The sequence below is a fragment of the Borostomias antarcticus genome, assembly GCF_949987555.1.
Source record: "Borostomias antarcticus genome assembly, chromosome: 15".
Lineage (NCBI taxonomy): Eukaryota > Metazoa > Chordata > Actinopteri > Stomiiformes > Stomiidae > Borostomias > Borostomias antarcticus.
In genome coordinates this window covers 14,994,938-15,006,328 of record NC_140248.1, presented here as the reverse complement: position 1 = coordinate 15,006,328, position 11,391 = coordinate 14,994,938, and the positions used below count along the sequence as shown (strand labels likewise).

Sequence of the window (11,391 nt, the reverse complement as noted above, 5' to 3'; positions counted from 1 at the left end):
ATGCACACACATGCACGCACAAAGACACACACACACAAACACACACACACACACACACACACACACACACACACACACACACACACACACACACAGAATCACATAACCAGATCCATTTACAAAGAGAACTACAGTAGTTCTTCCTTTTCATTTAGACAGTGCAGTTTTAACTGAAAGACAATTTTACCCCGCCAGACAGTGCAGTTTTAACTGAAAGACAATTTTACCCCGCCGACAGCAAACTATCGATAAAATAGAAAAGGTTTCCATGTTGAAACTATAACATGTCATGACTGGCACTGATGTACCGGTACTTTGAACTCAAATATTTTGAGGCATACCCAAAAATTATATCATTGCAGTTCCTAAATTATTTAGCAAGTTGAAAGCAAGTTATTCACTTGTGCAACTGAGACTGTAGGGGTAATGTCTGGGTCCATCCGCTTCACACGTTCTTAAATTAATTCAAAAATGCGTCCCTACAAAATTTGCGAGACACACTCCTACGGAAAAGGCAAACAGTTACAGTAAAACACAGTGAGTCTTCTCAGGAGTTTCCACACCTGGTTTTCTTCTCAGACAACAAATTGCATCCAGATAGATAGATTAGCCAACTTCCTCTCCATCCAAACGTCATGGCCGGTGGCTGTGGAGGGAAGATGGCGTCCGTTTAGACGTAATCTTTCCTGTCGTATCCCCCTGCTCCGCCACTTGCGCTGCGGGGGACAGAGTAGGCCATTCGTGGGGGCTTGTACCTCTTCTCGCTGGGGGGGCAGGAGGTGCACAGCATGGCCCCACCAATCAGGAGCAGGGCCGCGCCCCCCCAGCCGATGTAGAGCGCGGCCCCCAGCTCCCTCCGCTGGGCATCGGTCAGTAGGACATTGTAGAAGTCCCTGATGATGGTGCTGGCTGACCAGGAGACGGGGATAAGGACCAGGATTCCGGACAGGATGAAGAAAATACCGGCGATGATCATCACTTTGGCTTTGGATGGCTCGTCCTCAATGCAGTTGGTGCACTTGGCACCGACGATGGAGACCAGCACCCCCAGGATTCCCAGGATGATGGAGACAATGGTCATGGCCCTGGCAGCCTGCAGGTCCTGGGGCAGGGCCAGCATGGAGTCATATATCTTACACTGCATCTGGCCTGTGCTCTGGGTCACACAGTTCATCCACAGGCCCTCCCAGATGGTCTGGGCGGTGATGATGTTGGCCCCGATGAAGGCTGTGACCTTCCACATAGGCAGGGCGCAGACCACGATGCCGATGATGAATCCGATGACCCCCAGGGCGATGCCCACGATCTCCATGCCCATCGACATCCTGGCTCTCTGGCTGCGTCTCCTTAAAAGTGGACGGGACTCGATAACGAGTAACTAAGAATTCAAATTCTAAAACAACCCTGCTTTCCCTCAGGTTCCTGATTCTGTAGTGTGTCCTCAGTGATGTCTAAGGAGTTCTGCCAGGCTGTGATGTCGCTTAGTGATGCTGCCACGGAAACAGAGATCCTTTATACCCCAGGGAGGCAGTTGAAAAGGGAGGAGGAGTCCCCTGGTGATTATGTCATATACCGGGCAGGCAAGCAAGCCAGGTGTCTGCAGGATTTTCACAAAACAACACTGGCCCTCAGTGGCTAGAGGGAGGCTGGGGGGGGGGGGGGGGGGTGAAGAGGGAGCCAGGGTTTCACTTGTAAGATGATTCCCCATGAAGGTTTCATCCAGGAACACAAAAAGAGTGTGCTTAGAAATTACCGGAGGTAGCCTATAGCAGCTTCCCAGCAGGGATAGACACTGTAATCAGGTGGATGTAGATGTAGTAGTTCATGTCTTTAGAAGAGGGAATTATTGCTGTAGATCACTTGATGCACAAATATACTATCTGAAGGTAATTTAATGGCATTTAATATTTATCATAAAGACTGAAGAGTATTGAGGGATTTTTGTTGGTTTAGGCTAAAAACACTGGTAGATGCACTGGATTAGAGCCTCCCCCCTACCCTTAGGACAAATAACAGACAAGCACAAGGGATAATAGCTAGTCATTGTGATGTGGTCCACACACACACACACACACACACACACACACACACACACACACACACACACACACACACACACACACACACACATTCAGAAGAATAGACATGCCGTCTCAATGAGCCTCCGGCTCTGACCCCTTTCCTGTTCTACTACGGAGTGTGTTCATATTTCCTGGTACATGGGCCTGTGTAACCAAGGTTCTGTGTCAGTTCCTATAACAAGAGCTTTGAAAACCTGAATAACTGCCCCAACTGTAAATATGACTAGAGAGCTCACCTATCCCTCAGACTCCCTTAGCACACAGGACTATTTACTCATCTCAGTATCGGTTAGTTAGCCCCACACTCCCATTTCAGACATGTAGCCTAGTAGCCTAATGGCTAGGACAGCGTTCCGACGGCTGTAGACGTAACGTTGCATTGAGTGAATGTTGCCAAACAGATCGTTTCTTTGTCATTTATTGTCACAATAAATCCTCAAATTGACAGCTATTCATTTAGAATGTTTTTATATAGCCCACAATTAAACACAGAGATACTAGCCCAGGTTGCTGTCCTCATCATGCTGGTTGAAAGACAGTTCTGACGCTACAGTGACAAAGGGGACTCTTTGCCAAAGTAAATGTTATGATAATATCGCTTAACGTCATTTGTATACTAGTTTCTCAGTTTCGCTCATTAAGGATATCAATAGATGTCCGTGGTATACTAATTTGTCTCCGTGGAGACAAATTAGTGGAGCATAGCAGTGGAGCATAGCCCTATGTTCAAATTCTGTAGCGAGGTAGCGCTGCTGCGTCGGGGCTAGGCCCAGTTGTCGAAATAATCACGGACACCCACCCCGTAGGCACAGTCGTTAAAGGTCATTATTGCATAGATATTCAAATGAGAAAAGCATATTTTCCTTTCAATTCTTGAAATTCTCATTGACGTTGACACAGTGGGCCTTGCACCTGAACTCACTATCTGCAGTGGAAAACAAAGTGAATAAAACAAAAGCAGTTGCTGCGGTAAAATAAAAGTAGCCCAGGCTAGCCTACGACAACATACACAGACAATACATAGCCGATGCCTACTGTACACAAACCTGAGTAGGAAACATGATTAGCCTATTCTGTTTGTTCTCAGACACTCGGACTAGGCTGCTATGAGATATTGAAGCAGAGCAGCCTCACTCATGATGAAGTTGTCCTGCCTTTGACTGGTGAGCATAAATTGGCCCTTGATGTCATTTTGATCTTGTGGCAGTAAGAACTGCGGCACTGCATGTGTAGGCTATAGTGTTAGGGAAACTAACCTTAACAGTGAAAAAAAGTTCTTTCAAAAACCATAAACGGTTCTTCGGTTGTCCTAGTAAAATAGAGACCCCCCTGAGACCCTTTTAGAACCCTTTTTGTGCAAGGCTGTAAGCCAGCGCACCATAAGCTGCGTTTCCATTACACTTTTTCGCAAAATAAAAGCGATATTTCTAAAGTTTCGACAAAGTACAATTGCGACTTGCAGGTGTTTCCATTGAAAGGTGTTTTGCGCAAGAGCCAATTCTCGTAGTCTAGTCTCACGACGCCACACAATTCACGCAAAGCGCAACCAGGAAGTAAACCATGGATGTATTAAGTAAACAAACCTTTGTAATATTTGAACTTTATTTTAGCTTTCCCCTTGGCTCCGCTCTTAAACAGCATGCGTTTCTCGTATTGTTGCTTTAGGGTCTTCCACTTGCTCCGGAGGCATATCACGTCATTTTTTGAAGCGAGCAAATCACGTGACCCCTACCTCTTCTTCTCCTGCCTAAATTCGAAAAAAGTGTTTCCATTACACTTTTGCGATATACTTCTATATCGAAACTTCTGAAAAACCACCTCATGAGAGTGTAAAAACGTTTTATCGAAATTTGAGAGGTTTTTCGAAATTTAGGTGTTTCCATTACCAATTTTTTATTGCGATATTTAGGTTTTGCGCAATTCTAGGTGTAATGGAAACACGACTATAGATAGCGTTTGTCGGGTTGTCACTCCCTCCCTCCCTTACTCCGTTGGATGTTGACCTGCATTTCTCTGTTGGCGCCACAAGAGGCAGTAGTCCCAGCAAACCAAAATGAAGAAGGACACCAAAATCAACCCGCCGATGTCCACTGCACAAGTAGAGTCGCGGTGAAAACATCAGACTCCCACCTGGGAGATCGGGATTCAAGGCCCCGGTGGAGACGATTTTGGGAAACCATACCCACACCCTCTGCTAGCCTGTGGGTTTATTCCTACGTTTACTTTCAGCCTTTCCATCCCATTCCTTCCCTCCTTTCACTCTCCTTTCCCCTTTTTTTGGAAGTACGGGAGAGATTCCATAGGAACAAAAACACTATGACATCGCACACTTTCAAGTTCCTCTGTAGTGATTAAGCAGGAGATCAGGGTTCGATCCCCGGTTGACGACAAACCTGTTTGATTCCTAACTTTAGCCACAACCTTTCTTCCTCTCCTCTCTGCCCCCTTTTTTCAGACGGACGGGAGAGATCCCATGGGAAAAAAACATTTATTTTTATTTTTAAGGAAATGTACAGTCTGTTTTGCAGATGAATTAACTGTGTCAAACTGATTGCAGAAATGACTAGCTTCCGTCCTACCAGTGCTGAACAGAAACAAGCCAGCCACGCACATAAGCCAGGTTTGACCTGGCCTGGTTAATTCTGGGTAGACTAACAAAAAAATTCAGCTCGTAGCCTATCATTTTAACAAAAATAGCTCTAAAAGGTGTTTAGAGGGTCCCCCAACATGACAACTAAGTAACCTCTTTGATAACCTTTTTTCTGAGAGGAAGGGTCTGACAAGTTACCGCTGCTTTTACCAATCATCTACCTGACTGGACACCTGCCCAGCCATAGAGGAATTTGACTATTCAAATCGAGAAGAAGCAGTCAAACCAGCCATGATCTCTGTCAGCTGAGTGGGAAGTCTCATCTCAAATTACCCAGGTAGCCTACCTTCCTCTGAATTGTAGTCTGCTTTGTTTTCTTCCTGTCCTTTGTATGTTCACAAACCAGGGTTGTTCCTCTTAATTATTATCACCTGGAAATCTACCCTTTGCTAAAACTGTTTTGTTCCGTATGGAAAATTGTGCAGTAATATCAAGGGGGCAATTATGCTTGAATGGTAGCATGTGAGTGTAAGATTAAAAGGAATGACGGAAAATAAACAGACAAATTCCACTCATTTGCTTGGACCATAAAGTCCCCATAAACCATCACACTGACCATAACAAGTACATATAAACCATCACACTGACCATAACAAGTACAAATAAACCATCACACTGACCATAACAAGTACACATAAACCATAATACTGACTATGACAATACATATAAACCATCATACTGATCATAACAATAAGTACATAAATCATCATACTGTACACATTCTCCCCCAGTAATGCTATTATTGTATGTACCCTAGCACCACACCAGCCACTGGTGTTGATATCATTGTATTTATCTGAAAGGTCTCCTCTCCAGTTACAGTATGTGATACTTTGAAATCTAGTTTAGTTTCTTCCTCCTTTAAATACTCATCTAAAACACTTGCAGTAAATAATCTGTTCTCTATACATAGGCCTACTGATAATCCAGCAGGTGTTATGTGCATTCACATTTGCCAGGAAATAATTAATTGATTATGCAATAATCACATGAGCTTTTACTCTGTATTTTACAAAATGTTTATTTCATAGACTGAATTCATTCATCAAACTGCAAACATTATTTTCATCAAACAAAATTTCTCATTAAAACATCATACAAATTATTTGCAGTTGCCTGCATCATCCACAACTTCAAAGACAAAGCTACAATTAACTATTATGCAATAAGAAAACATACAGTACTTTAACAATATATATCATAGAAAATGTATAATTTCATAGAAAATGTTTGTAATACACGTACACACTGTGGAATAACTATTTATTATTCAAAGCAATAAGGAAGTCATGGATCCTCTTAAACCAAACATGATCTCACTATTGCATTTGCACTTTGCTCTTCACATCTGACGTGTGCCACCATTTTGACCTTACTGTGGAGCCCCAGACAACATTACTTATACGTATTCATGTATTTTAATGTTCCTATTTACTGTATGTCGTACTGTATGTTGAAAATTATGCCAAATTCAACCATAGGGCTAAAATAGACATTCAAAAGTATTTGGTCATAATTATTTCCAGGATAGTGCAGGTACAATACCAAGAACCTTTTGATCCTTCCCTTGAATATGAGAATAACGCACTGAATATGTTTCAACTTCAACTCCTGACATAATAGAATAATCACATCCCCACCACAGTACTTAATCAGATACAGTACTGTACGTTATAATTATATATAAAACATTATATTTTACATAACTATACTTCTTTCACTTGGTTATGTAATTGAGGGCCAGGAACATTCTGCTCACTTGAAAGTGCCGGTAGACCAACTGTAAACCGTCAGGATGGAAAATATTGTTTAAGAAGCAATGATAGTAAACCTCACTCAGAGTTTTTGTCACCATTCTTTTTTTGGAGCAAGTTTTATCTTCTTTGATGTTTTCCCACCATTCCCCTGGTATAATTAAAAAACCTTTCATAATATTTTCTTACGTCGTAGAGGCTGGCAGGCGGGCGGTAGGTAGCCCAGTGTCTGACCAGTGACTGAAGGGTCGCTGGTTTGAGACCAGGCCAGGGGCGACTTGACAATTGATTTCCCATCAGTCATTGCCTACTGTTTGTACCCTTGAGCAAGTCACTTAACCCGACACCAGCTAAGTCGCTTTGGATAAAAGCATCTGCTAAATGACAAAAAATTGTAAAGCCCACTTATATACTCTGATCCACTCCTTCCCCTTTCCAGCCTCCCCTCCGGTCTCACACATAGTCTCTCCTGTTGTAGGAGCTTGGAGCCACTGACTTGGCAGTGGCGGAATACGCCATCCGACTCTGGGGGGGGATCGAGTACCTGGTGGGCTTCTCCTCCTGCGGGGGGCAGCTGCAGCAGAGGATGGACCCCCCCACCAGCAGCAGCGCGGCCGCTGCCCACCCCAGGTACAGAGCCACCCCGATCTCCATCTTCTGCGCCGAGGGCACGACGGGGTTGTAGAACTCAAGGACGATGGTGTGGGCCGACCACGATACAGGAACCAGTTGGGCCAGAGCGGCTGCGATGAACGCCCCGCCGGACACCGCCATCACCCTGGCCTTCACCACCTCCTCATCGATGCAGTTGGTGCACTTGGCCCCGACTACGGAGATCAGCAGAGCCACCACCCCTACGAGGATGGCGACCACGGAGAGGGCCCTGGCGGCCTGCAGATCCTGGGGCAAGGCCAGCATGGAGTCATAGACCTTGCACTGCATCTGGCCTGTGCTCTGGACCACGCAGCTCATCCACAGGCCCTCCCAGTACACCTGAGCGGTGACGATGTTGGCCCCTATGAAGGCGGAGACCCTCCACATGGGAAGAGCGCAGCTGACCACGCTCAGCAGCCAGCCCAGCACGGACAGAGTCACGCCGACCAGCTCCAGACCGAAGGACGCCATGGCGCACTCGCGTTCTCGCGCGGCTCTCGTTTCTGAACAAAGCCTGCTTCTCTTCCCTCAGCCTCGGTCTCAACCGCCTCTCTTCTCTGTGCGCTCCACTCTACCTCCAAGAAGCTTCTTTCGTTCTCCTACGGGTGTCTCTGTTCTGGTATCTCCCTCCTTCCTCCCAGTCTCTCCAACACCCTTCCTTTATCAGTCCTTCTTCGGTTAGATGTTTGCCTACAGTACTTTAGCAAAGCGTCTCACACGTATCTCTATAGGCGTATCTCTACAGTGTACTGTATGTGCTCAGTTGTAGATATCCTTTTCACTCTGCATCCAGGGAGTGGTCCACTCTTATCATGTCTTTTATTGCAAAGTGGTCAGGCCCACCTAAAACGGTGACATCAGACACTGTAGCAAGCCAATCAGGTGTATACTGAGCACTGTGCATGTTTACTGCTAGTGTGTGTGTGTGTGAGAGAGAGATTGTGTGTGTGTGAGAGAGAGAGAGAGAGAGAGAGAGAGAGTGTGTGTGAGTTTCTCCTCATAAAGAGTCGTTTTTATGGTATCTTGTCTTGTCTCGTGTCCCTATAGCACTGGCCCGTCTTTGTTTATTGGAGTTGATGGGTAATAAAAGGCAAAGCAGGATTTGCTATGTGGTTGATAGGTAACCAGGCAAGGAGGAGGGGGTGGGCTCACTGACAGGATGGGGCATGTACTGTTTGTACTCTGTGTGTGTGTGTGTGTGTGTGTGTGTGTGTGTGTGTGTGTGTGTGTGTGTGTGCTTGTGTGTGTGTGTGTGTGTGTGTGTGTGTGTGTGTGTGTGTGTGTGTGTGTGTGTTTGTCTAAAAATAGGCTGCTGACTATTAAGGGATCCACAAGGTCCGTCGGCAAGGCAAGGCATCCAGGCAAGTAGTTTTAGGTCAAGGATCGTTGTCCTGCTGTATCTCCCATATTATTTTCCTAAACCCTTTGTTCTTTCTTCCACTACTGTCATGTGTCAGTTACTCATCCCTGTCTTGACATGTCTCTGTAGTACATGCATGTATGGCACTCCATTCTGACGCAGCAACCTGTCGGATCTGGTCTACCTGACACCCGCTTGAGCTGCCCCCACCTCGCTGTTGCTGGGGGACTCGAGAAAACCGAGACCACCTGCGCCTCCACTTCCTGGCCATCACTGTGGATCACAGCAGAGGACAGTGCTATTTCAGCAGCCCTCAGTGGCCAAGGCAGGGGGACAGTAACCAGATGCGCCAGATGGTTTGTTTCACACAACCATCTGGGAAAGCTCCATTTGAAACTGTTTTGGAAAAGGGCTTTCAAAAAATACCTGGCAGGTGATTGAATCTGTCAATCACGCGCCAACTTCAACCGCTCCCAACTGTCGTCACACCTAAACCCTCCCAGCGATGCTGATTGGCCCGGTCATCTTCTCTATGCAGCTTTTCCAGACAGATCTGCGGAGTGAAACAGCTCATGAGATCAGGATGGTCTCACAAAGTGGTGGGACAGGGCTCCCCGCTTCCTTGTTGTGGATTCCTAGTTTAATAATCTTGAAAAGAAGAATATCCTTGTGTATCCATTCACATTAAATTGGTTTATTCATTGTTACTCTACAGGGAGGAACGTTTTTCAGTCATAATTATCAGTATAGTCACGTCAAAAGTTCCCCAGAAAACATAATCAGAATGTACAGAGTATAGCCGTTTATGCTGTGCTAGACACAACCCCAAACATGAATATGTAAGTCTCTCTTAACCAATATTTGAAGAGATAACAGAAGACAGGGCAGTCTGGCAGATCAATAACTGACCCGTGAATGAGATACCACAGACCATTGTTTATGGTCCTAAAAAACCCAAGGCCAGGTGATCTAGGATTGTAAAGGGATATACATTCCCCCTTGCCTGACATGGCCCTCGGATATGGTGGGCAAAGATGGGGGTGATCTAGAGTGGTGAGGTCTGATGCCACTTTGTAGGCTTAAAAGTTAGTATCGCCACCATTAGGTTCTGAGTCCAAAATCCCTAGTCTCTGAGCATTAGAGCGAAATTAAAAATCACAATGAAAAGTCCCCTGTAGCCAAGCACATCATGCCACAGGCCATGAATTTGGAAGGATGAGGTTTCAGGGTGTTGAAGTAATGAACCCTTTGAAAAAAGGAGGGGACAGTGACTTACTCTTACAGAGAGAGGCTTATTGGATTCACTCTCTATAGACTGAATTCCCTAAAGGGGAATGAGGAATTGATGTTGAGTTGTTTTCTGTAATATAAAAATTAAAACAGTGTTGTGTGGTAGGCTATGTTTGAGTATTGTATATTACTATCCTATATTACCTTTTGACGATGTATTGGGTTTATTATGGTGACTATTGAGATTTCTTGACATTGAGCTCAGATTGTGGACACTGCCCTGTGATGACTGTGATTGTGTATATACAGTATACATAGGCTACATATATACATATATTTCGCCTACAGGCGGTGTAAACGTCGACGAAGGCTGGAGGCCTGAAAACATTTGTTGTTTTCTGCTACTATATGCATTAAAATAAGCATTTTAATTTATTTCCTGAGTGCTGATTTCCCCTTTTACAATTTACACCACCTGCTTGCATTTGGGGATTTGGCGATTTAACTGTTTGTAGTGACATACGATACTGCAGTGTGGGTGCTTATGTTGCCAATGCGAAGCGCAGTTTCGGGGGAGCTTGTGTCGAATTACGATCACCACGTGATTGATGACGTCTGAAGCTTTGAATGTCACTGTCTTGGCCAATGTACTGCAGCTCATCTTTCTGGAGGCAAGTGACAGACATTGGCAGAAGAATAAGAGGAATATGCATGGCTATAAGTGGGCAGAGGTGCCCTGGCGCACACATTCCCCAAAACATTGTCCCTTTGTCTTTGCCCCGTTGCACAAGCACATTCCCCAGACACACTGACAATGAATGCTCTTCTTTCACCTTGTCCCATGGCGCAGTCACATTCCCTACTTAAATGAATGTCCATCATGACATACAAATGCATAAGCCAAGGGGGGTTTCATAGGTTTCATAGGCTACCACTTGGTTGTTGGTTGGTTGTTGTGTATGGACAGCAATAAATGTCATAAGCATAAATCTTTGCTTGGGCCTGAAAAAAGTTGTTAGTGGAAATGTCCTTCTGCATTTGCATTGTTTAAACTTCTGGAGGCAGTTGAGAGTGGGGGTGGGGACCAGCAGCTAATTTGCATTAAAGCTACAGATGCAGAAACAGCTGTTCAAAACAGGACTGAAACAGAGGGGCATGCTAGTAAACTTAATCTGAGGGGTATTTCAGCAGAAATATTCAAAGACATGTTTTGGGGACCCATGAGACCTATATTAAGGGACCTTTAAAACAAAAGGTGACTGTTTAACACCCTCACTAAAGAGATAACTGCGGCTGTCATAGGCCTACTTTGGTTAACTGTACAGCAAGTACGTTCCCATGAACTTCGAAATTTCAAATGTTGTGACAGAACAATGTTCTGACCTGAGTTGCAGTCGTGATGAAAAAGGGGTAAAAAAAAATAAAAAAAACAAGTCTAAAATGGGCATATTAAAGGAGTAGTAAAGGGGAAATCATGTTTAGCCCTGTTTTAAGGTTACTTATGTTGAATCTGGCTGATTTTCAAAGAAATATTGATTTAATCTGATCCTGTTAGCTATTTCTAAATTATTTTGATTGACCTCTGAGTATGGCTGTAGCTGGTGTTTTCTGTAAGAAACGGTGTCCCTCTTCCATAGACTTATGAGATAAAGATGACATTCT

At 44.7% G+C, this 11,391-nt stretch overlaps 2 protein-coding genes across 2 annotated transcripts; both read right to left on the bottom strand.

Annotated features, from left to right (window-relative positions):
• Positions 1–670: 670 nt before the first annotated feature.
• Positions 671–1,324, bottom strand: LOC311318415 (claudin-3-like; the record flags this gene model as incomplete). Its single annotated transcript, XM_084449748.1, has 1 exon — positions 671–1,324. The coding sequence occupies one exon, from the start codon at positions 1,322–1,324 to the stop codon at positions 671–673; it is 654 nt and encodes a 217-aa protein (XP_084305874.1).
• Positions 1,325–6,938: 5,614 nt separating this feature from the next.
• LOC311318414 (claudin-4-like) lies at positions 6,939–7,610 on the bottom strand (the record flags this gene model as incomplete). The annotated part of the gene is made up of 1 exon (XM_084449747.1): positions 6,939–7,610. The coding sequence occupies one exon, from the start codon at positions 7,608–7,610 to the stop codon at positions 6,939–6,941; it is 672 nt and encodes a 223-aa protein (XP_084305873.1).
• Positions 7,611–11,391: the final 3,781 nt, after the last annotated feature.